Source organism: Capsicum annuum, chromosome 1, assembly GCF_002878395.1.
Source record: "Capsicum annuum cultivar UCD-10X-F1 chromosome 1, UCD10Xv1.1, whole genome shotgun sequence".
Lineage (NCBI taxonomy): Eukaryota > Viridiplantae > Streptophyta > Magnoliopsida > Solanales > Solanaceae > Capsicum > Capsicum annuum.
Window position 1 is genome coordinate 12,765,486 of NC_061111.1, and position 26,597 is coordinate 12,792,082.

Consider the following 26,597-nt stretch of genomic DNA (forward strand, 5'->3'; position numbering starts at 1 on the left):
ATTGGATGTATCGGCAAACTAATTATTTATCTCGACAGACCCAAATTGAAAAAAATGTATCGAGAGCTAATCATGTATATTTACAAAGGAAAAAATGTATTTTCGTGTATTATGTATCTTGACAGATCCAAAATCAGAAAAAATATATTAGAAATTCATTATGTATCTTTACAAAGGAAAAAATGTATCTTCCTTGGATGTATCTGGAGCTAATAATGCATCTAGACAAACCAAAAATTGAAATTTCCAGTAATTATATAGAATATCAAAATTTTCTGTGATTAAACTTTAAAGTCTCGGAATTTATGTTGTTTGGCCCCATGATTTACCAAACAACTCCTATCCTAAAAGGGATAACTTGTGAAAATTCCTGGTTATATTTGTGTAAATAGGCCGGCCCAATTATGTGTTTAAGGCCCAGCCCATATTCCTAATAAGAAAAGAACAAATTTAAACTCTACTCCTATTCGACTTTATCATTTTTCAATTTCTGATAAAAACAAATTGGCGGGAATTACAAACCCTACACCAAATCATTTTCCCGCTGCCCTCTTTCTCTCTCTCTCTCTCTCACTCAAATTCACTCATCTCACTAAACGCCTTTCTCCATTTCCAATTCATTTCTCTACAAAGCAAAATCCACATGCTTTTCTTCACTTTCCAGATCTGAAAAATCAATGGAACTTCAATTAACTTCACTCTCCACCACCACCGCCATTTCTGATATAAATAAAGCATGGCACATTTTCGCTCTTTTGCTATCAACAGGAAGACCAGCTCAACTATCCGAACTTTCATCTAAATGCAATTTATTCTCCGCTTCGCCGGAATACATCGAATTTCTCTGTTCCATTCCTAATTCTCCGATTCATTTGACGAGTAATTACTTTGTTACTTTTTCTAAAATCGGATTTAAATCAACCGTTGAATTCTTCGCTAATGCGGATGTTGATGTGGTTCGGGGTAGAGGAGAGAAGGAGTGTATAACGAGGACTTATTTTAGGAAAAGGAAAAGAGGAGCTGGGTCGGAGGTTGAGTATCCGCATTTGGGTAATAAAAGAGGATTTTTCAATAAGTTTGATGGTAGGATACGTTAATTTGAGTAATTCTTTTTGTTTTTGATTTTTGTGTTGTGATTATGGCGGTTAAATGGCGTATTTTGTTTGTTAAATTCAGGTAAGGAAAGAAGTCAAGTGATGATGCCTTTGCCTTCGATGGCACAGATGATTTATGAACAGGTAATTTTGAGGTTTTCGTCTTCTAATTTGACAAGTTGTGAGCCTTGTTGTAGTTTATTATGGTGTATTGTTAGACGATATTTAGTCAAATTAGAGTTAGCGTTATCTGTCAAATGAGACTAGGAATTTGAAATTGAGCTTGTTAATATGCCCATGAAAAATGTCAAGTTGCGAGCCTTGTAGTTAGGTAAGGCATACTATTTGCTGATATTTAGTCAAGGTTTGTAGTGTTAGCATTATCAGTCGAATGCGATTGGAAATATGTAAATGAGATTGTTAATATGCGGATAGAGATTATCAATGTTTTCTAACTTGAATTTGGCGAAAACATAAGAAGTGCAAAGAGATTTGTCTGATAAATTTGCTTGTAGCAAATGCAAACTCTATGTTTACGATATCTAGGTTTTGTTTTAGATCTGAGGTAATAGAGTTAAGAATATAGAGTTAGAAGTTTTGTTCCCATATTTCAGGCATTAATAGTCAATTGCAGCTCTTCATGAAGTTCACATGCTTCATATCATAATGAATCAATACGAGAATGGAAAAATCAGAAACTTCTATATAGTATACGACTTAGATTACTGGAATATGTACCGTCCTATCTACTTCTGCTATTGATAAATAATGCCAGTGAATAATATGTATATATAGAAGTGTTTCTTCCCTAATAGTTTAAGCTTTTGGATGACATGTTTTGTACACACCTCAAGGAGGCAGGATATTTTTCACATGCGTAGCCCAGGAGAAGAATTAAGATTGTACGATAGAGGGTGTAGTATAATCCTAAATTCTGTGATCTCTAATTGTTTTTACTTTTAAAAGAGATAGTTTGAATTGAGATTGTACGATAGAGGGTGTAGTATAATCCTAATATATATATTCAAAATTCTGTGATCTCTAATTGTTTTTACTTTTAAATGAGATAGTTTGAATTGAGATTGTACGATAGAGGGTGTAGTATAATCCTAATATATATATTCAAAATTCTGTGATCTCTAATTGTTTTTACTTTTAAATGAGATAGTTCACACAGTTCATAGGTTAAGGGATAATGCAGTGAGAAAAGCCCTCTTAATTCATGATTTCAGATGGCTATTGATGAAAAATAAGAGGAGAAATCACATGATAAATTGATTAGGTGACTGCACTATTTTCTAATAGAGCTTTAATTGGGATCAAATAACATACATTGAGATTACCAATGCTTTTTGGATAATATGGCACATTAGTCTTCTCTGAATTTTCTCTCTTATGCCCTAGACCAAAGGAAATTAGGAGATTTTTGAAGGTAATCTTGCTTTGTCTCTCCATCTAAATGAGTGTTATTCTTAATTGGCTTTCATTTGAATGTATTGTTTTGTTCCACTCTATGCTTGAGTTCAAAATCTTCATCTTTGTTGACTCTAATATTGCTGCTACAGGGATATGTTCCCAAAGGCAATTTGAGTTGTGGCATAAACCCATTGACAAGAATACTATCGTCATTGGCGCGTGATTTCAATGGATTTTATGAAATGTTCAGAACTTGTTGGATAATTGATGGTAGTGCCAGACCATCAAGTTCTGGACTCAAGAGCATTGAGTATGAATGCAAAAACAAGACAGAGAGGGGAGAGAACAGCAATGAATCAAATTATGTACATATACCTATTTGTAAATCTAAAGTTCCTAGTCATAGCCTGTTCAGCTCCACTAGATCGATGAAAGTTGAAAGTATCACAGATTCCATGCTTCAGTTAAATCCACACCCCGCCAGTTCATTGGAAACCACATTCACCAGTACAGCTTCCGAGATGGTTGGTAATACAGAAAAGAAACTAAACTCTTGCATTAATTCCTGTACAATAGTGGACAAAGAAATGGAATTTTTGCCATCTGCAGCTGATGCTTCTGTCCACGGCTTTGAAAGGATGAGTCAAAAGGAAAATTTTGTGGAAGACAGTGAAGAAGAACCCGCTTCTTATCCTGTTAATCATAGAAACGTTAACTGCACTAAAACTCATCCAACAAAGGCGAACATATCACCTCAAGATGATTTACTTGAAGAGAATGCTACCAAGGAATGCTCGACTTCACTTCTCCACATAGATAGAGTGAAAAAAGATAAGCCTCTGCAGAGCCACGCCATCTTAGCGCGCACACAATCTTTTCGTCAGAAGCAGCAGGGAAAACCAGTCCCTAATTCGACATCCTTTCAGAGGGATGAATCAGATCACAGGGAGCTGAGGAATTCCAAGGCACCAAAGAATCATAAAACCCCCAGTCTGTTTCTCAACAAAGAGCAACCCAGAACAGATCCAAAGTTAATCCTTATGAAGCTGAAGCACAAAAAGAACTATGACTTGGATATGGGGATTAATGAGAGGAAGGAAAATCCATATGAACATGGGGATAATTTCGTATGTAACTCTGCAAAAGTAAGCTCCAATGCATCATTTTATATGAATTGTATTTGGTTAGTTTACTGCTATAAAATCATGATGCAAATCTCAAGGTGCTTGTTTTGTAGAATCAATCGGAGCAAAATCAGTTGCCTAACTTTGAGTCTTATTTTGTGGAGGAAGCAGAAGGTTCAGGTATTTACCTTGGACTGGCTTCCAATCTGTAGCAATGATCATTCCGAAGTTTTTATCAGTATATATGCCTTTAACAATCCTGATGACTATATTTGTAGGTGGTTATGGGACGGTGTACAGGGCAAGGAGAAAGAGTGATGGAGTGAAGGTTGCAATTAAATGTATGATAACACAAGCTCGTGTATTATATTAAATTTAAATTTCTTTGATTTGCTATATTTGGATCATATGAATCGGGGATCCTTTAGCAGTTGAATGTTGTTTTGTTCATGCATATTGTTGAATTTGACTGGTTAACTTCCATGATATATATGTGGATAGATGTAGGTTGATACTCATTAACGTTATTGAGCTAGGTCAAAGGGAGAACATATTGAAGTACATGTTGACAATGCATCAAAAGATTTGAGACATTCTTCTGTCTTCATTATTACTTGGTTCCATTGTGGCACTGTCTTTTGCTATTTAGATATCTATATCAGTTTGAGGCATTGCATTAACTCTTGTGAATTGTTCCCGTGTTGAAAAGTTGCTTCATTATCAAACAAATGGTCAAATGGAGCATCTATGCCCTTTTCGGCGTTTTCTCTGATACAAATCCATGTATGCTGTAACTGGGGGTCAAATTTAGTGCTCCTGAGGTGATCATTATAATCGATACGTTGATTGTGCCTTTTGCAGGTCCTCACTCAAATGCTAACAGAACACATGTCCATAATGAGTTAAAGATGCTACAGCGTTTTGGGTAATGATATGGGAGATTGTTTTGAGGAACCATGGATACAACATTAATTTATGCATATATTATATCTATAGCTATATATGCACCACGAGAATTCTTCTAAGACCTTTGCTTTATGACAGGGGAAAGAACTTTGTAATTAAGTATGAAGGATCATTCAAGAATGGAAATTCTGACTGCCTTGTTCTAGAGCATGTTGAGCATGATAGGCCAGATGTTGGTTTCTATTTTTAATCTTTTGAGTTATCTAGTTTAAACATATTATAGTCGTTATTTTAACATGTTTACTGTCATGGTTCTTACTCAAGGTCTTGAAAAGAGAGATGGATGTTTCCCAGCTGCGGTGGTATGGCTATTGCATGTTCAGGGCACTTGCTGGTTTACATAAACAGGTAAGAGAGAAAAGATGCAAACGAACTGAATGGGTTTCCTGTAAACACAACTTGACTTCTAATTTTCTTACATGCAGGGTATTGTTCATAGAGACGTTAAACCTGGAAACTTTCTTTTTTCAAGAAAGGTTGATAAAGGTTACCTTATCGACTTTAACCTTGCCCTGGTGAGTGGTCTATCCAACTTCGTAGGCATTTTCTTCTTGTTATGTTTTTGAACTTGAACAATCAATTGACATTTTCCTTTATCCATTTGCTGCATAGGATCTGCACCAAAAATATGGAACGTCAGGTACTTCCTCTTCGTGCTGATTTCCTTCGCTTGAAAGATGTCTTGTGCTTCCAAGTTCCATGGCATCATGATCTTAAGTTTCCCTTCAACAGAAGAATGAGCTTCTTTAAGGAAAAAATGCATCATGTTGAATAATGTTTTAACTCCGAATAATGTTGAATATTTCAAGTTCAATCTTCCCCACTTTTCTTGTAATTTAGCAATTGAATGTTCACCAAGAACTGCATATGTATAATTCACAGATAAGACAAAGTCGATCCATACCACGAGCTTTAGTGGTGATCCTATTCCTCTTGCCAAGTCTCTTCCTCCAATAAAACAGAGAAACTCAACTATTAAACTTGGGGAAGACATCAACGAGGAAGCAGGAAAAGGCGTAAAGTCTCTAATAAGACACAAAAACGTTAAAAGGAAGGCTGACCAAGATAAGGTTGGCAGTGATATTGCATATAGGAGTATTATAAAAAGTAAATGCGCTGATGGTTCGGGGATAACCTCAGCCAAGGATGCCACAAGCAATAGGACTCCATCAGCAGAAAGGTTGAGAGAACCCCTTCCACGTCTTGGTAGGAAGGCGCTGATTGACATAGCTGCGGAAGTAGTACATCAACATCCAAACAATGTAGATACGAAAGGTCCAACTTCCAAGAGAAAGAGGGTTGCTGCAACTCCCGGAAAAGTAGAAAATAAGTACGTTTGCATAACTCCAATGCCATTGCATTCATCTGGAATTGCCATTGGTGGTGCTGGTTTACTGAAAGGCAAAGGTCTGTTATTTTGTGACACTAGTTTTGGTCGGAACTGTGGTTTCATGTTTTTTCGTTCCTGAACTTTTGCACCGAGTTTAACTTCTTCATACTGTTTCCAGGGGACAGGAAGCAAAAGCGAGAAGGACCCTGTGTTGGAACTAAGGGTTTCAGAGCTCCAGAGGTTTGTATAGCAATTAGCTAATTTTGTATCCATTCCCCTTGTGACAACTTAGCCTGTTGGCTTATTCATTCATGTTGTTTTTTGTTTTAAGTTGAAATAGGGAAAAGCCATCTTTACATCTTCATCATGACATTCAGAATCCTTTAACACATAATAAAAGAAATCACTGGCAATTATCATCATATTTTGCTTATTCCACTGATAGAGGACTTTTGATGGGTGCATTGACAGGTTCTATTCAGATCTACACATCAAGGTACAAAACTTGATATTTGGTCAGCTGGAGTCACTTTACTCTATTTCATTATTGGCCGAACACCATTTACCGGAGACCCTGACCAGTAAGAATCTTTTCTGTATTCATTGTCATTGAACAAGATCAATGACTCTGGGAATTTGCTAACCATTGTATATTTCTAATTAGGAACATAAAGGAAATTGTGAAATTTAAAGGAAGTGAAGACTTGTGGGAAGTGGCCAAACTACACAACCGAGAGTCTTCATTTCCAGCGGTATTAATCGTTCCAATGTTTTCTTGCACTGTTCTTTTTTCATTTATTACTATTATTACATAGTTTTGAATAGTAAATTACCATGGAACAGGATTTATTTGACATGAAATCTATGTCACCAATGAAATTACGAGAGTGGTGTTCAAGAAACACCCGAAAATCAGATTTTCTAGAGATCATTCCACAATCACTTCTCGATCTTGTGGACAAGTGTTTAACCTCAAATCCAAGATTGAGGATTAGTGCAGAGGAAGCCCTCCGGCATGATTTCTTTGCTCCATGCTATGAAGCTTTGAGAAAACAGAGGCTGCATCGTCAAAGGCTCACCAATGACCTAGGATCTACCCTTACTCTACCTGAAAATTCTGAGTCATGTGGAGTATTGTAAACAAAGACAAGCAGCATTTTGAAGCTTCTTTTCCTTTCTACCTGTTGTCATGTAAAAATAGCTAACCAATGAAAATGTAATTCATTCAACAACTCTTGAATTTAGTGTAGTCATATGTGTACTTTACTGATGTTGTATCTATGAGTCATTAACAGAAACTCAAGGCTAGTATTGTGCATGAACGTTTGACATCCAGCTAGACCTTTGCTGCCTTATAACTAGTAAGCAAGTGTTGTCATTCAAAGAAGTGAATGAAAGCGTTTTACTTTTACAGGTTTAGATGATAATTGGAAGTGAGAACCAGCAGTTTACTTGCAAGAAGAGGCAGGTAGATTCTTCACTCTTTTGCTCATTTTGTTCTTTGAAGATTCGAGGAAGCTTACTTGGTATTTAGTACTACAATAATTTTACTCTTATTTTTTTTTTAGACGCTTTTTGAGACTGAATAGGCGAATAATTGTTTTTGATGACATGGCAGTCTTCAATTGGCTGAAATACGTGGAAACGTCTTGTACCAACTTACGGTCGTTGAGATAATTTTTTTAACTTAGCATACACGTAATAGGGGGATCCCTAATAGGGTGCTAATACATTTTGGTTTTCTCTGGCTTTGTCTGGATCCATTGACTTACTAAATTCCGAAATTGCCCCTGTATTTAATGTTTGAAGTACTCTCTTACAAATTGTCATTTTCCTCTCTTCAATGTCAACTCTATTAAACTTTACTCATTTAATAATTAAGTTATTTAGCTAAAGTATACAACAAAGAATTCTAAAGCCTCAATGTTGGTTCGTTTTTGCCAAGAGACACTAGTATTTCAGCCTCTAAGTTGTCAAAATATCAAATATCTTTTTATGAAGCCAACAAATTCATTTTCACCTAAAAAGAACCGATCAATTTATTATTAAAATTATAACATTACTTGGATGTAATTTATTGAATTTATATATTTGCTTAAACTTTGTAAACAAAAAAGTATAACTATAGTCTAGATGAAAAATTATGGGATTTTATTTTCCTAATGTGCATGAAAATTTTCAATTTCTTAAAATTAACACAATTTTGCATTCAATTATCTTAAAAATAAATTTGAAGTGTATAAGATTAAATCAAAGTAGTGATATTGCTAGCCACATTTCGTGAACTCTTGACTTTAAATTGAGTGATTATCTATATTGACAAAGAGGCTAATTCAATATCCGTTGATTTTGTCAATTTAGCCTTCGATAAAGAGGCTAATTCCCACTTAATTTGAAATTTAGTTCTCTTCCACAAAAATAAATAATTAATAAATAAATAAAATCAATGTGGGCATAAATGTAAAATGACAAGAAGTAATGACGCTGGAATATTCATACGTAATTTCCTGTAAATTCGAGAAGCAACTAAAATTACCCTCACAAATAAGCACTATATAAACGCATCTTCAACGCCTTACAGGTACAATATACTTTCGCACTTTGAGATAAAAAAGTAAATTCGTTTCGGTCGTTTCACTGTTCCAAAAAATACTCGAAGAGAAGAAAATGGAGGGTTTCACGTCGTTCTTCGAATCGCAATCGGCTTCTCGCAGTCGCTGGAATTATGATGCTCTCAAAAACTTCCATCAGATCTCTCCTCGTGTTCAAACTCATCTCAAACAGGTCGGTTTCTTTCTTCTTTTTTGTTAATTTTGTTATAAATTTGAGATATCTTACCGTATTATTCAATTTTTCTTACTATTGTGGTCTGTTTTTAGGTATTATTCAATATTATTTTGATTATTGTGGTCTGTTTTTAGGTATTATTCAATATTATTTTGATTATTTTGGTTTGTTTTTAGGTTATCGAAATTTGGTACTCGTTACAGGTTATTGTGATTTTTTTTAGGTTATTGAAATTAGAGAGGAATTACGATTCGATTATTTGCACTAATTTGATGGTTGAATTTTGTGGTTTATCAATTTTTGGTTGTTATTGCGGTTTGTTGTTAGGTTAGTGGAAATTTGATTACAGTTTGATTATTGTGTTGTTATTTGCACTAATTTGATGGTTGAATTTTGTGGTTTGTCAATTTTTGGTTGTTATTGCGGTTTGTTTTTAGGTTAGTGAAAATTTGATTACGGTTTGATTATTGTGTTGTTATTATTGCACTAATTTGATGGTTGAATTTTGTGGTCTTGTTAGGTTATTGTAATTTTTGTCTTTACGGTTCGATTATTGTGTTGTTATATGAAGTTTGTGGTATTATGAGTTTTTTTTTGTATGTTTATTGCGGTTTTCTTTTAGGTTATTTAAGTTTTGAGTGTCCTTACAATTGGATTATTGTTTTTTTATTTGCACAAATTTGACGGTTGAATTTTGGAACCTAACGGGCGATAAGAATCAATTTATTTCGCTCTATGGCTAGGTTTCTTATCAGAATCTTTGTTATTCTTTTGAGAACTGCCTTAATTTTTGTTTTGCTTTCTTTGTGTCAAAGAAGAGCAACTAAATTGGAACTTTGATGAAATATTTGTGAAAGACCTAATTATTACCTTTCCCTTGTTGCCATTGAAGAGAGAGCAAATAGAATTGAAGTCAAGTGTGTAATTTATAGAACAGTCAGGCAGGGATGCGAGAGGATCAATTCTTCATTTCCACATGGTTAAGTTTGCTAAAATTTGACAATATGTTAAACGTTTCTTTGGTAACTAATCAAAAGATATTGTACATAAGAAAAGAAATTAATCATTTAGATTATTGAAAAGAATAAAATTACATAGGTTAAAATGACCTATGTGATATTGAAAGGAGAGCAATCTTGGATGTGTGTGGGTAGGTTAAAATGACCTATGTGATATTGAAAGGAGAGCAATCTTGGATGTGTGCGGGGATATATATCAACAGAACTCGTGTTTAAATGACAAAAACCAGATCTTCCTGAACCAGTGTTTTGATTGATTAATTTTGTGATGTCATGCTAAATTAAGAACTCTGTTTTCGCATTGAATTGTATAAATGTGGCAGAATTTGATATACATATTTATCTTTTTATTTGTTCAGTTTTTTCTAGTATAGAGTTTTACTATGGCTTGTATTTCTCATCTGGACTTTGATTGATTTCACGGTTACAGGTCTACCTCACACTATGCTGTGCTTTAGTCGCATCAGCTGCTGGGGCTTACCTTCACATTCTTTGGAACATCGGTGGCTTCCTCACAACACTGGCTTGCATTGGAAGCATGGTGTGGCTTCTGGCAACTCCTCCTTATCAAGAGGTATGCGCCGACTTTACTGCCCTTATTAACCTTAGCAGTCACTCATCTCTTCGTTCTTTGGTTTATGCAGCTTTGTGGTTAGTTGATTATTAAATTGTAACTGATACTTGATGTTATCTTGGTGAGCAGCAAAAAAGGGTGGCACTTCTGATGGCAGCTGCACTCTTTGAAGGCGCTTCAATTGGTCCTCTGATTGAACTGGGCATCAACTTCGACCCAAGGTATGTTTCCTTTCATATTGTCCTTTTTCGCGCGTTTGAAAATTGAAAATGTTGCTCCTGTTTTCTAGTGTGTTAGTTTGTGATCTTGTTTGTTAAGCTACCCATGTGAAACCCGGATTTGCATGATCTCATTTGCTGTTTGGAATTGTCAGCCTCTGATTTGGAAGTGGGACAACTTTGTTGTGTGGTCTCTATGTTTTTGGTACTTCATTCGAATTGCAATATCTGCTGCATTCAAATGCATCATTCCCGGTTTGCCCTTTCATTTGTGTGTTTAAGGGTCAAGAGTTTTTACCTCTCTTAAAGCATCACAAATTTTCACCTAATTTATTGGGGGGTTGAAGTTTATACGAGCAATGGGGATAAATGGAAGCTTCATCCAATTTCAAGGCTCGTTCAATCCATCCTAATTCAGTTGGTGACAGTCTGATCCTTTATTTTAAGTGCTTCATTATCCTGAAGGTGTGAAGTGACTTGTAACTGCTTCTCTCCATAGTATCAACTTGTAATAGCCTGTGAAAGTCTGTGTTCTCGCATGTATTGCGTCTGTTTGAGTGCATGAGTCAGCTGAATTGTGCAATTCTTACAGTTTAAAACTAAAAGCTTAACATCCTGGAGAAGAGAGGCTTTTCTGATACATAATTTTCTTCTGTTGCAGCATTGTGCTTGGTGCTTTTGTAGGTTGTGGTGTGGTTTTTGGTTGCTTCTCAGCTGCTGCCATGTTGGCAAGGCGCAGGGAGTACTTGTACCTTGGAGGCCTTCTTTCATCTGGTGTCTCCCTCCTCATGTGGTTGCACTTTGCATCCTCCATTTTTGGTGGTGCCATGGCCCTTTTCAAGTTTGAGGTATGTGCATTCTTTCCTGCGTGCAGCAGTGTCTGACTTTTAGGATCCTTTAAGTTTGTAAGTTGCTCTAATATTTTTCTTCCATTAATAACACCACTGCACCTTTTATTTGGCAGGTGTATTTTGGTCTCTTGGTGTTTGTGGGCTACATAGTCTTTGACACCCAAGAAATCATTGAGAAGGCTCACTTGGGTGATATGGATTACGTCAAGCATGCACTCACCCTCTTCACAGATTTTGTTGCAGTCTTTGTGCGGATTCTGATCATCATGGTAAGGAGAACTCAGTTGTTGATGCATATATTAATTTCCTGCTGGATATAAGTGCTTGATCTTTTTATTTTTTGGCCATTAAATTGACTGTTGTTTGCCTTTCTTGCAGTTGAAGAATGCATCTGAGAAGGAAGAGAAGAAGAAGAAGAGGAGAAACTAGATTTGTTCTATAGGCTACTACTGAAACTCAACCTGTGTAATTTTCGTAACAGTTCTGTTCACCTAAAGCAAGCATGTTAATAGTTCGACACTAGTTTTAGCATAGGTTGTGATACATTGTTGTGTGACAATGCCATTATGGCTGCTGATTGATCATGTGTAGCCTTTCTATCTTTTGAAGCTTCTTAACATTTGATAAGAAAGTTGCTTGTGGGATATTCAAAGTGGAACTTTAGTTTCTCTTCAATCTCCGTTCTCTATTCCTTTGTTCTGCGTTATCCGATGCTTGTTTAACCCCAGTCTGGATTTACTGTTAATGGTATCCCGTAATTTCTGTTACCCGTATTGAACTTCACTGTAGTTGAGTGAATGGTATTTGGAGGGAGAATAGTCAGAACTCTTTAATAAAAGAGTTCCAAGACCATGAAGCCTAACTGGCCACAAGAAATTTATCTTAAGACTTGACGTTTATATATGTATTTCTCTGTCATGCGCTTCGTTTTCCAGTTCTACCTCTGGATTGTCACCTCGACCAGAAGCTGAAATAAGGGCCTTCTACAATTTGAATTGATGAAAATGGTCTTAAATGCTCAAAACGAAAATATGAGTGATTTGTTTTCGCATATTTGAGTTTAGTAATTTATGTTGATGAGAGAGAACTTTAAACAGGTTTTCAGTGAATATGTAAGGAAAGCTGGCCTTAGTTAACATGTGGTTTGTTCAAAAGATTAGGTGAAAGCTGGCCTTCCCTACAATCCATTTAATCATTTTGTTTGCCTATAACTTTATTTAAACATTTTGGCCTTTGTAATTATTTAATCAATGTGGGAAAACAGATGATAGTGGGGAATTCTTTAACATAAAAAAATTAAAAGAGGTCATGATAGCATCCATTAGGGTCTATTTATTATGGAAATTGGAATCAGAAAATTAGAAAAAAGAATGAAATGAGGGCTCTATACCTGCAGTTTCCGTGTTGCAGTTTTCTTTTTTTTATTTCTCAAATCTCATCATAGCTTGAAGGGAAGTCTTTACTGCATAAGGTACGTTACTCGTGAGAAAGTTACTACTTCTACATCTTCCCAGAGTGTATATATCTATCATATTAACGTGAGGGTGAATTGATGGAATAAATCTTGCCTTAGATAATGATAGTATGATGATTACAAATCACTAGGCGTAAATTGTAATTGAGTGGGAGGTATGGTGTTTATCTGTGCAGATTTATCATGTAGTTAAATACACTAGTTTGGCAATATTTTCATATTCTGCTTATATGTATTGCACGTACTCCTAATATTGGTTGGGTTGGAAAAATTTAAAAAGAAGGAAATTGTGGGAAAACGGTAGTAATAATTTCCAGTGAATGATTTTAAAAAAAATTATAGGATGTATTGTTCACCCTTATACTAACTTTGCTATTGTTATTAGATGGTACTGCAACATTAATGACTTAATGTATATATTAGATAGGTTATATTATTAGTTAATTGTAACTTAATGATGCTTATATAGTTATATTCTGAGTACCGTTTTCATGGTTAGTATTAGGCTTGACCGCCTGTGTCGTGGACCTCAGATTTTGAGATTACACGTTTGAACAGATTTTGACCGTTCAGAGACGTTACGAAAGGGAAAGTTTGTAAATTGACGTTTGGCTTCGGTTTGAAGTAAGTTGAGACTTTCCTTAGACTCTTTTTCAACGTGCTTACTTGAATATTTGTTAGTTATGTGTTATGGGAATTGGGGGTCCCGTGTAGATGATTGTGACGAGCATCTATGCGGGTATCGGTGTTATTTGAAGGGATAAAATCAGTAAATTGTATGTTTAAACTGTTTTCCTTATTTGTTAACCTGCTGGACTGATTTATTATGGTAACTATTGAAAAAGTTAGCTAATGATGATACTTGCATATCATGCATTGCATTACAAAGTATATTATATATATTTATGGGGTCGGAGTGCACGCCTGCACAGTACATTATATATTTGTGGGATCAAAGTGTACGTCTGCACAATATATTATATATATTTATGGGGTCGGAGTGCACGCCTGCACAGTATATTATATATATTTATGGGATCGGAGTGCACGCCTGCACAGTATATTATATATATTTATGGGATCGGAGTGCACGCCTGCACAATATATACATTTTGCATTGCATCGAATTATTTGCTTTAGAATGGTTAAAGTGGATTGTGACCTTGTGATTATTGTATATGTATTATTTATTTTATCTGATTGAGGAATTCTTGGATTATGTTATGATATTTTTATGATTGTTAAACTGGACTATTCTGTTTGATTAATGTGGTCTTCCTGAGCGCAGGTTGTATGTTGGTGTTTAAATGTTTTATGTGGTGTCACTCGTCACCACTTTAAATTAGGATCGGTCGACGATGCTTGCTCAATACACGTGGTTTCGTACTCACTCTTACTTTTTCTGCACCCTACGTGTAGGTACAGATCCGACGACTTCTGAATATTGAATTTTTTGTGGTTCCTTCATTGCTAGCATCATCGGAGATTCGAGGCAGCTGCTACTAGCTTCAGTGACTACTGAAATCTCCTTCAGCTTTATTCTTATGCATTTTTCGCATTTTGAAAGACTCGAATTTTCTTTTGGCTCTATATTTTAGTGGCTTATATTAGTGACTTCCAGACCTGGGATCATCTACTAATTGACTTTGCTAGTCTATTTATCTATTTATGAGATTATTCGGGATTGAATCTATTCCTATTTCTTTCGCTTTTATGAGTTTGTTATGTTGTTCTTGAAATTGGGTTTTTGGCTTACCTATCACGAAAGGTGGGATAGGTGCCATCGCGGTCTCGAATTTTTGGGTTGTGACACCTCAAGACATCAAAATGGTTATTTCGAATTAGCACATCATTTTTTTAACTATTAGAAGAAACTCATTACTATTTCTCATAAACAATCTTATTTTGAAATTACTATTTCTTTTAGGATGAATTAACTTACCCACTTCTTCTACATTGAACGACAACAATAACTCATTCGGTATATTCCTAACATTCGAAAAGGGTAAAGTATATGCAGTTCATATCACTACCTCAGATGAAGTAGAGAGGTGATTCCTGATAAATCCTTGGTGCAGGACAGATAACAGTATGACAAACAAAAAACATAAAAATAAACAACAAAATGAAATAACACATCGCTAGATAATAAAAGAAACAAAACACCGACAGAGCAATACTAACTATCTATTCGAGATCACAAACATCATCAGAACACTAACAAGAAACTACAAGAAATTATAGGCACAAATATAAACAAAGCATTCCTCCTACTATTACTGACACTCCTACCCTCTAAATCTCTATCCTAGTTCGCATTTTCCATACCTCCCTATCAAGGGTTATGTCCTTTGTAAGCTGCAACCGTTGCATGTCATGCCTAGTTACCTCTCTTCAATATTTCTTTGACCTATTTTTACCCCGCTAAAATCATCAATAGCCAGCCTCTTGCACCTCCGTATTGCAACATCCATGCACCTCCTCATCACATAGCTGAACCATCACAACCTCACTTTTCACATCTTGTCTTTCACCGAAATCACTCTCACCTTCTCATGAACAACCTCATTACTAACTCTATCTCTCTTAGTAAGTCAGTACACCCACCTCAAAATCCTCATTTCCACCACCTTCAACTTTTAGATGTAGGAGTTTTTAACTGCCCAACACTTCACCTCATATAATATAGCCGGTTGGACTGTCACTCTGTAGAATTTACTTTTAAGCTTAGGAGATACCTTTTTATCACACAAGAATTTCGAAGCGAGCCTTCACTTCAACCATTTTACACCAATACGATGTGTGACATCCTCGGCAATCTCTCTATTCACCGAATCATTGACCCAAGATACTTGAAACTATCTTTTTCGAATAGTTTGAGAATCTAGCTTCAATACCATGTCAGTCTTATCTTATGCATTGAATTATTGAATTTACATTCTAAGTATCCCGTCTTAGTCCTGCTTAGACTAAACCCTTATACCCTAGGATCTTGTCGCCAAACCTTCAACTTATCACTAACTCCTTCTCGGATCTCGTCAATTAGTACAATATCGTTAGCAAATAAGATACACCAAGGCAAGTCTACTTGAATACACTGCGTCAAAACAATTATCACCAGCGCAAATAAAAATGAGCTAAGATACGTTCCCTAATGCAACCCTATCAAAATAGGAAAGTGCTTCGAATCTACTACTATCGTTTTTACACACGTCTTCGCTTCATTGTAAATGTCCTGAATTAACCTAGTGTATGTTACGGGCATATCTCTAGACTCCAAACAACTCTACAAAATCTTTGTGGGGACTTTATCATATGCCTCGAGATCAATGAATACCATGTGCGAGTGAATTAGTCTGATAAATATAGTATCTATAAAACCAACAATAATAATATACTTAATTACGTTTTATATAAGTGGAGTTTGAAAATCTAAAATATACCGAGATTTTATTAATATCTCATTAACATGGAAAAATTATTTTTGAAATTTTTCGACTCAAATAGAATATATCAAAGCAGATTTAAAAGAATAAAAGAAAACAAGCATATGTTGTGAATAAATAAAAACGGAAAAATTAAGAGGGAAAGGGATCATATTTGCGGAGCAGCCTGACCCGGTTAAATGACCCATGTCACAATAAACCCAGGGAGGATGTACTAACTTTCTTTCTTCTTCAAATTAGTAGAACAATTATTATTCAGCTAAGTGAAGCTTCCAATTTGGTTAATCAATGAAGAAGCTTCTAGAATTCGGGAGAAAAGCAATGTTCTATATTAGGGTTCTCTCAGGTTATGAAGAACGTAGAATTCGATCTTATCGATTACAGCTTCAACAACGTCTCCAAGAGGTTCTTCTTCATCCCCTTTTTAACCTTTTGTTGCGTTGTAATAACCAATTCTTTTAATTGGAAAAGAAATTTGTAGAGTTATTCTTATTGTAAGTCAACTGTATTGAGTTAGATTGCAAAAGGGCAAAAATGATTCATTTTTTTCTTTTCATTGACAACAAAATATTCGGTGTAGTTTCACAAGTGGGGTCTGGGGAGGGCAGAGTGTACGCAAACCTCTGACTAATTACACAAGATACCTGCCACCTCCCAAGAACAACGGGTGTCAGGTAACTCTATCTATCAAAGCTAGGACAGATTTTTTTCTCTGCTGGTATTTGAATATAAGACCTCGTGATTGTTAGGCGTACCCGGGGAGGTAGAGAGGCATTTTTTTTTTTTTTTTTAAATTGGGGAGAAGAAATTAATATGATTTCTAATTAGCTTTGGGATTATATGGCTTCTTAATCTTGAGTTCCATTTTTTCTACTTGGTGGCATATTAAAGCTTCAATCTTGTCTGCACTAGCTTTATTTGGCACTGGAACAATCAATTTTAAATCATTGAATGTAGCCATTGGATCTTTTCTTTATCCGTTGCCTGAGATTTGTGGTTATTCTGCTTGGATGTTTTCCAATAGATGTTTATTATTTAGAGGTACGTGTTGCTAGTGGGAGGTGGCTGATATCGTGGATTTAGTCGAGGTGCATGAAAGTTGGCCTAGACACCATGGTTATATGGGGAAAAAAATAACTCTAGGATATATTGGGTAGAGCCTGTCATCTCTAGGTTAAAGACTTGATTGATGCATAATTAATACACCATCATAAGCTTCCTTTTCTCTTGAGCATCTTGGGATCATTTTGTTTTATTAGTGCGCGTGGCGTAGGGGGTGGCCAGTGGCGGTGGGGGTGATGGGGATGCTCAGGAGAGGGTACATATGACTCTGCTTTTTGCAAGTCGAATTATATTTCTGTCGGAAATTTTCATAAGGTATGTATTTTATTAAGTCCATACATGTACAAAGAGAGTAATGTGTGCATTTGTAGTCTGCACCACTTTATAAAATCCTGATAGGCCTTTGGTTGAAGGTCATATTTTCTAATTTAAGCTTCTTTTGGATGGCCCCTGATGATGTTGGTGTTATGATATTATTGCAAGGAATGAGACTTGAGTCCCACACCGATTAAATGGGAACTGATGTTGGGCTTATATAACCTTGGGCTCCCACCTTCGCAGCTAACTTTTGCGGTATGGTTCTCCTAAGGTTGAATCAAGGTATCAGAGCCACCCATCAGCCTCCGTGCCCACCGAACATTGTGCCTAGGATGGTGATGATGATATGCCAATGTTTGGCCAGGGCTAGCAATGTCTAACCCACAGCCGTTGAGGAGGACGAATGCAGTGCGTGGTGATTTGTTATGATATTATTGCAAGGAATCAAACTTGAGTCCGACATCAGTTAAAGGAGGAAATGATGTGGGGCTTATATGGCCCTGAGCTCTTCCACTTCACTAGCTAGCTTTTGGGATGTGGTTCTCCTAAGGTTGTATCATCTAGGCTTGGTTCCAGTTCCACTTGGAAAGTATATAAGAAGCGCTATAGGAGCCGGTGGCAAGCAACTAGACTAGTCCTTGATGATTTATTGGAAAGAAATTTGACAAATTGGAGTCTTTGAATATTATTTGGTAGATTGGTTTTTATGCCACGTGTTTTTGTTCTAGACCCTTTTTCTGATTTATTTCTCTGTGTAACCGTGTGTCTGATCAGGCGGAACAAAGGAAGGAAGAAGTAAGGAAGATGCCTGAGCAGGTGATTTTATCAGAAGTCAGGCGCATGGTGGAAGAGATGCAAGCTTTAAATAAGAAGCTAGAAGATACCGTAAGCTCACAATTTTCTTGATTCTTATTTCTATTGTTTCGTAATTGTGAAGCATGTTGCCAATCGCCTTAATCGTCCTGATTATAACACTTGAAAAATGGTCAAACTGTCGATGATGTATTTTTTGGATTAAAATGGGTGAATAGCTTACCATATTGAGTGTGGTAAATAAGTGTGATGTAGGGGTAATTGTTCAATATATAAAGAAAAGGTGAACAATGAAAGGTGATTAGATGTCAGTTCAAATTTGAAATGGTATAAAGTAGCATTGGCTTATATTAGTTTGAATTGACCTGTCAGAAAAGTTTATACTAGGTTGATTTGCCAGTGGGAGAGAAGAAGATGTCAAGTCTGTTTCAGACGGGCTGCAAAGTGAAGTAGGTTGCTTCATTGAGATGGATCCCGTGCTTTTGCTTCAGTTTGCAGTAGAGAAGAACCAAGTTATCTGCTGATATCAATTTACTTCTCTCTTAGACTCGTGTTTATTATAATTGCTTTGCCATCACTTTTTAGTATTTGGTCATATGGTTAATTCCAAGAAAGAATCCTTTAGACACAATTTACACTCCCACCTACTTGTAACAAAGAAGTGTTTTTGTTCTCTTTATTCCTGTTTCCGTGAATCCTTCTCCTTTTCTGGACTCTTCGTCGTCCCATTCTTTCAGTGGACTGGCAATTTGTTAACTTCTCTAGTCAAAGTAGTTATCTTCATAGGCAAAGTTGATTTCCCTCTAGTTTGGAGCAGACGTTACTTATCTGCCTCGGAGTTTCCCAGTTCAACTGGCAGGCTCAGAATGGGGTTGAAAACATGTTTTCTAGGACTAAATCACTCGGTACTTGATACTCTGACGTTGAGTATAGCTCTAAAACTGGGAGAGGCGGAGGAAAAAAGGGAGGGGCCTTGCAAATGAGCCAAGTGGCTCATGAGTGTCGTCAGTATTGTTCCCAATTCATACCCGTCTTATCTGTTAAGTTACAATCACTTGTTGTCTCATGGTGTTAGGAGGACCTTAATTGTGCTTGAATGCAAAGTAGGGTTGGCTTCAATCTTCTGTGACTCGTGGCTTTTCTGTGACTTATAGTAAATGCTTCCTGTGTTATTGTAAGATTTTCTTTCTTGATTGATGATTGTAATGGTTGAATATTTTCAGGAGATGGCTATAAATGAGTATTTCAAGCCATTAGACCAGCAAGCAGAGGAAGTAGTGAAAATGCAACTTAAGGGAGATGAGAAAAGAAAAGATGAGCTGATTGAGGCTATGCAGAGGCAAGCAATTCTCGAGATGGCTCAAGCAGAGAAACAGAAAAACATGCGAATGCTAAACACAAACAAACATGTCCAAGAGAAAGCATCCACTGAGACACTTAATCAGAAGAAAGATAATTTTGTAGAGAACTAAGTTCATTAAATTGGTACTGTGCGAGTTCATATGGTTTGCTTCACTGAACGACATTATTTTGGCAATGCAAGAAAGAGGAATCAGGTACTGTCCTAAGCATCTGATGAGTTTGTAACAATAAAGAATGACAAGTCTCCAGATGCGGATATAAGATTTTGAGTTTATGAGTTCTGAATTCTAGAAAAGACAGCTTATGGGTTCTTGATAAATTATCTATACATATTTGAGTGAATTTTTAAGCAGCAATACGAGGTGTAGATCAAAGCTACTGGGTTCCAAACTCGTAGACAGCCTTGTAACTCCGCTCCTGCAGGCCCTCCTCATTCATTTTATTAACACATGCCAGTTTTGATTTTGAGATGTTTACTTTGTTCCTGTAGGAAGTTTTATGTTGAGGTGTTCTGTTCCTGTAAAAATATTCTTGGGATGATTAGTTTCATTATGTGGATTTTGTAGTTTCTTCTAATTGAAATCATCTTGGTTGAAGGCCTTATTATTTTCTCTGTCCTCTTTACTTCCGTGATATTCTTTTAATTGATCTGAGGAGTGTTACTTGAGCTAAGGATTTTCGAAAACTTCCTCCCTACCTCTACAAAGTAGGATAAGGTCTGCATACACTCTGCTTTCACGGCATACTGCGTATAGGACTACACAGGATTTGCTGTTGTTGGGAACTTCAAAAGAGAATAGGACAAAGGAGTCTTGCACTAGGCACTAGATATTTCCTTGGATGAATCAAATTGATAATATCCTAGGCATAGCTCTGATCATTAACTAGAGAAAACCAGACCTCAAGTTTTTAGTATAAGAAAAGAGTGTTTTGGGTATTTCGGTGCATTAAAACTTTCGCTATGTATAGGATCCCGGAAAGGGTTGGCCTGCAAGGATTTATTATATGCAGTCCTGTCTTATATTTCTGTAAGAGGCTGTTTTCAAAGCTTACATTCGTGATCTCCTAATCACATTGCAACAACTCTATCAGTTACTTCAATGCTTCCCTCCATAAGAAAGAATGTTTAAAAAGTAAATTGTGACAATAAAACGAAAGAAAGAGAATGAAAAGGAGTAAGTCATTGCTATGTGTCAAACTTTCAGCGCTGATTCCTTTTAGATGGAAAGACTTAAGACTTACCCAAATGGCCAATTTTAGCCTTTGTAATTGAAAATTTAATTTCATAAAATTTTTAATATCACAGGTTTTCAAAAGCAAGATTAAGAATTGGTGAGTGAGAGCTATCTCATCTCTATCTCTTGAAAGCAATCCCTATGTCTTTCCCCTTTTCATTTTTCAAAATTGTTGGATTAGACTTCAATGTTAAACTCCCCCCGTTATTTAGAGGTTCTTTAGTTTTTTTGTTTTGTTCTTGAATAATTGGTTGTTTTAGATAATTATGAAGAAATTAATTATGTTCTTTCAATTTTACCTTTTTTTTTAATTAAAAGGAATTTTACATAACCAAGAAATTATACTGATGAAGAGCTACATCTTTTTCAAGATATTTATTAAGGATAAATTCATTAAAATATTTTTTTGGAGAGACCACAATCTCTGTCACAGTCTCTGTCTTTCGGGGGTTGCCGTAACCAGCTCAGTTTTCAATAACTCACAATATTTTGTCTTTTAAAATGAATAGTTTCTTAAATGATGTGCCCAAACTAAAAAAATGGTAATTTCCCCGTGGACGTGGAGATCTGCTTTTAACAAAATGGCCTGCCTTGAAAGTGCCACTTTGGAAAATCATGGACTAAACCAAAGCTGCCCAAATAAAGAAGTTTCTAATAGTAATTTCTTTGTTTTGTTATTTATAAAAATTACACAAATACACAATTTATATATTTAATATTATAAAAAATCTCAACTTCCTAAACATATTACAAAAATTTCAATATATACACAGAATGTTATGTATATGTCGATTATGATATGTATATTAATAGGGAGAGAGTAAAATAATTAAAAAAATAGGAGAGCGTGTAATTACTTCTAAAAGGATTGATATTTATGTTATTTATACTTGTTATTTTGGTGTTTTAAGTTCCTATTCCAGGCTAAGTATACCTAGCTAGTCTGGTACATGGACTAAATTATCATGTGATTGATAATCCTAAGATACAATTTTTGGACTAATTATTTCACCTATGAGATGGATGGAATAAGATAATTCCATTTTAGAAGGGCAAGGTGGGATATTTAAGGATTAAGCCTAGGATTACTGTGTTTGTTTAACTATATATATTTATTCAAGATAAATTTATACTGCCAACTAAAGATAATAATATCTCATCTTATACAGCGTATCAAATGACTCCTAATTGAGTATCATAGGGGCCAGAGTCAGGGTTTATTAATATTTCAGGGATTAAAAGTACAAATTTTCCCATCATAATTAAGATTTTTGTCTGTGCATGTTGGGTTGGGATTGGTAAAAATCTTTTTAATTCTAAACAAAGACTCATGATCCCAAAAATTTCAATCTTCTACATTGTCAACAAAGAATTCCAAGAATGGTAACCCTTCTTACCCCCAAAAATAAAAAAATAATAGAAGGTGCATAGACTAAATCAATAATATATAAGTAATATCAGCCAAAATACAGTTCCAATTGTATTTGTCCTCTTTTATTATCAAAAACAAGGTTTTTCTTGGTCGTCTTCATGTCCATGGACCATCACTAACATACACTCAAATAAAAGAGTTTTATTGGAGAGAAATTGTCTCTAATTGGCCTTTCCTTCTATATCTTATCTATGCAAAATATGTTTTATTTGAGTCGATTTTCTGTTGAAAATACTTTTGTCAAACTTTACTTGTAGAGTATGGTATTGTTATTGTTATTGTATCCTTTTAATTTCTTACATACTCAAATGGAAAATATATTGTGGATATAAATAAGCTCTAGTCATTTTTCTTTTTCATAAAAAGAAAAATGTTATGAGTCAAACGATGCTCGATTAATCCACTAGAAAAGAAACATCTTGTTGTTGAGGTTATTCCTAATACAAAACTTGTCTTTTAATCCCCTTGACCGTTCCTACTTGTTTACCTCCGGGCAGACCGCTGCAAATATTTAATGTTCTGACACCCATTAAATCTAATATAGAAAAATATCAATGTATAAAAAATATATAAAAATTAGTATATGGTGAAAAAAAACATCTCTAAAATCAAGAAGATAGTTAGACATTTTGATTTTCAAGTGAAAGCTTAAAGTTTTAGGTATCAATATGTGTGTTCGAACCGTTCGAATACCCACGATACCTAAATCCTAAATTCACCAGTAAATTTAGTCATAACTTTATCCATATAAACTTACTCACATAGTCACATTGTCGATGTTAAATTTGAATAAAGAAGGTGAAATGTGATAGGTTGCCAATCAATATAAAATTAGTCAATTGATAAGTAATCCTCACAAAATATTGTTACCTACTTGATTTTTATGACCGACTGACTTGTGAAAGATTAAAAAAACAACGGAATGGGCTATTGGGTCAAGAATACCCTTCAAGTATATTAATAGCGCCACGCAAACTCTCCATGGGTCGACATTTTAATTGAATTCGAATTTAATTTACTATTTTAATTAATTTAATTTACAACCAATAGAAAGGTGCCACGTGTTTGATAGAATTTCTAATTATGGTTTAAAAAAATTTCGTTAGTTATAAGGGTATATTTGACCCAAAAAGGTGGATGAAAGGGTATTTTTGACCCAATAGATAAACGAAGGGTATTCTTGACCCATTTTCAATACTTGAAGGGTATTTCTGACCCTTTTCTGAAAAAACAATAAATACAAACAACATATAATACTCCGTTACAATTATAAATATCTCTCTCTCTCTATATATCATATGATTAGAGGCATGCGGATGTGGCATGCCTCAATGATCAGCTTTTGTATTTATCTATTTTCTTTGAGTTTTGCCTTTTTAAATTGTTATTTATGTGCTTAAATAATAATTAAAAAAAAAACCAAAAGTCACAACTATTAAATTCTTTGTGCCTTAAATTTCCGTTAATAAACAAAACATCAAAAGTCACAATTAGTAAATCCTCTGCACTAAATATTTCTATTACAATTCTAATAGAACTTGGAGGCTTCTTAAACTTCTTTCTATTACAATTTTTTCTCTTTTTTTGAATTTTTATTTCTTTTTTATCTTATTTGAAAAATAAATTCAAAATTAATTAGATAATTACTTAATTAAATGAGAAACTTTAATTCTTAATTGTACAGTTTCTTATAACTCTTGTTTTTTCATTTTCGATAGTTAATAAAGAAGGAAGAGTGGTGGTGCTTGCATATAAACTGTGTCAAATAGAGTACCAACAAGAATCACAATGGAAAGGTTGGTAGTTAAGTTGCCCCCCCTCCTAAAAAAAAAAGAAAAAAAAGAAAAAGGAAGAAACGTTCTATTTTTCGTGAAAAAGAAAGAAGCTAATGAAAATTAATGAAAGGTATAAACATTCATGTTATTCTTTTTCTGCTTTTCATTTTTATTTGCAATTGTATTGATCCAATAATTAAATGTATTTATTTCTTTCGTATGATATCTTATGGGCATTTTACAATTGTAATTATGTCTGTCATCAAAATATTGTAATTATGTCTGCCATCTTTTGAGATAGTACAGAAGCAGAATCAAGATTTGAAGTTTACAAGTTCAAAAATTTATTTCTTAAGATAATAGGGTTTGGATCAAAGTTACTGCATTTAGTCGAAAACATAACTGAAAGTCTAACTTCGCCTTAAATACACATAAAGAAATTTTGTTGTGCATGAAGAAGTTATATTTTTCATGTATATACTTGTTCATTTTATTAAACTTTTCATTTATCTATTGTATCGACATATATAGTGTATCGAATAAATTTATAAATACATATCAAGTTTGTATAGATAAGGTGATATGACATCTCTTTATGATCAACTTTCCTATTTGTCTTTTTTCATATTACTTTACATTTTAAATTCAATTTTACATAGTGTACTCTAAAAGCCTAAAAATAAATATAGCAATAAACACACATAACAAATACTAAGAATGATTGGTTGTGGCCTCTGTTAATTCTATTTTATGTGCCATATGTACTTAAAAAAACTTTAAAAAATAAAAAAAAATTCTTTAATTTCCTCAACAATATAAGAACAACCTATTTTCATTAAAAAAATCCAAAAGTCAGTAGCCAACCTACTATTTATGTTTTCTTATAATCTGCTAAAGGAATTCAATATATAATAAATGTAATATTTATTTGATTAATTCAATATATAACAAGTGTGACACTCATTTACAGAGTAAATGATCGAGAATTTAATTTAATTGAAAAAATGAAAAGTAAAAATACTATATATGACATGCTGTAAGGATTAACCAATACAACAAATTTTAAAATAAAAATAAAAATATATGGCTATAATGGTGTGAGCAAGAGGAAGAGAGGAGGGATGAATGAGAACAAAAAGGGAAAGGAGTGATATCACTAATAATATTCTATATATGTTAAGCTTTTTTCATATGAAAAAATAATATTTATGCACTTTAATAAAAATGACAAAAAATTAAATGTGTGAATAATGTAAATAGTTATTTAGAATTGGTATAGCGTGAAGATGGAATTGAAGTGGATTATGTTGTTTATCTTATATTAGTAGTGCTAAAACGATTCATTAGAAATGTTAATTAACTCAGAGTGACATCCTTTTCTTGAATTTATAGATATATTTTTAAAAATATTATATATACAAAAATCGATAAGGTAGTGTATAATTTCTCTATGATTAATATTTGCACTTCTCATTTTCTATTCTTCTTTTGAGAATTTTTGCTTTATTGAATTTTTTATTCATCCTAACCTATGGACAAATAGAAGTCTCAAAAATAAATACAACACATAAGCATAAATAATCTTTGCATAAGCCCGAACCAGCTAAGAGCAACAATGTTCTTCGTCATACATTTGAATTAATTCTTTCAAAATAACTTAAATTATTCTGTAGAACAAAAATAGATAAGTAATGAGTTTATATATGATGCAATATTTCTGTTTTTTGTTTCTTTATTTTGTAACAAATATTTAATCCATTTAAATTTGAGGACTAAAAAAATTTAATTTATATATTCAATAAAAAAAATGTCATAATTAAATAAGAGTGTTATGATCGCGCGAAGCGTGAACCAATTTCACTAGTGTATACGAAAGAAAGGAAAGATTCCTTATCTTATTCCATCTTTATTTGTAGAGATGAAAAATCAAATTGCTATCCATTGAAATTTTATTTCAAGCATACATAAAGATAACGAAGGGAGAAGACTTCTTCACAGTAGCTCCCACCACTTTTTTCTTTTGATTTTAATCTTGTGATAAATTATTTATTCATGTTAGTTATTCATAGGCTACTTTATATATAGTATCTAGTTATTCATGAGTTATTGATAAAGCTATTGTATACACATTCAAAAATAAAATAAAATGAGGGGGGCATAGTTACTAGGGGGTTTGGGCCACAGGTGACAAAAGAGTTTTAAAATGAGGTGTAGGTGACACAAGTCTTAATAATTGAGTAGAGGTGACAATTACTTAATTATGGTTTAAGAAAGTTTGGAAGATTTCAAAATAACCCACAA

General features: G+C 34.3%; 3 protein-coding genes and 1 long non-coding RNA gene across 6 annotated transcripts; 3 read left to right on the plus strand and 1 right to left on the minus strand.

Moving 5' to 3' along the window:
- Nucleotides 1-490: 490 nt before the first annotated feature.
- Nucleotides 491-7,711, plus strand: LOC107868332. Of its 2 annotated transcripts, none has more exons than XM_047394027.1 (15): nt 491-1,083; nt 1,177-1,238; nt 2,660-3,655; nt 3,748-3,814; nt 3,913-3,975; nt 4,496-4,559; nt 4,679-4,772; nt 4,865-4,948; nt 5,026-5,115; nt 5,213-5,240; nt 5,483-6,007; nt 6,109-6,170; nt 6,402-6,511; nt 6,595-6,682; nt 7,345-7,711. In XM_047394027.1, exons 1-15 carry the CDS (start codon nt 678-680, stop codon nt 7,348-7,350), a joined length of 2,745 nt encoding a protein of 914 aa, XP_047249983.1. In that variant the 5' UTR covers nt 491-677; the 3' UTR covers nt 7,351-7,711. The 2 variants fall into 2 exon arrangements, with proteins under 2 accessions (XP_047249983.1, XP_016570490.2); XM_016715004.2 differs by lacking the exon at nt 7,345-7,711 and adding an exon at nt 6,774-7,269 and having other exon boundaries at nt 492-1,083.
- LOC124885781 lies at nt 5,160-5,872 on the minus strand. The gene is made up of 2 exons (XR_007043070.1): nt 5,736-5,872; nt 5,160-5,215 (listed from the first exon to the last, which is right to left on the minus strand). It is a non-coding gene; the product is annotated as an uncharacterized LOC124885781 (long non-coding RNA).
- An 886-nt stretch (nt 7,712-8,597) lies between the features above and the next one.
- LOC107868342 (bax inhibitor 1-like) lies at nt 8,598-11,808 on the plus strand. Its single transcript, NM_001324969.1, is given in 6 exon segments — nt 8,598-8,714; nt 10,167-10,310; nt 10,440-10,531; nt 11,190-11,376; nt 11,493-11,648; nt 11,758-11,808. Coding segments are annotated over 6 exon segments (747 nt in total).
- Nucleotides 11,809-16,397: 4,589 nt separating this feature from the next.
- LOC107868359 lies at nt 16,398-20,455 on the plus strand. 2 transcript variants are annotated; one of them, XM_047394034.1, is made up of 4 exons: nt 16,409-16,704; nt 16,880-16,973; nt 18,454-18,564; nt 19,716-20,455. In XM_047394034.1, the coding sequence occupies exons 1-4, from the start codon at nt 16,649-16,651 to the stop codon at nt 19,962-19,964; spliced, it is 510 nt and encodes a 169-aa protein (XP_047249990.1). In that variant the 5' UTR covers nt 16,409-16,648; the 3' UTR covers nt 19,965-20,455. The 2 variants fall into 2 exon arrangements, with proteins under 2 accessions (XP_016570526.1, XP_047249990.1); XM_016715040.2 differs by lacking the exon at nt 16,880-16,973 and having other exon boundaries at nt 16,398-16,704.
- Nucleotides 20,456-26,597: the final 6,142 nt, after the last annotated feature.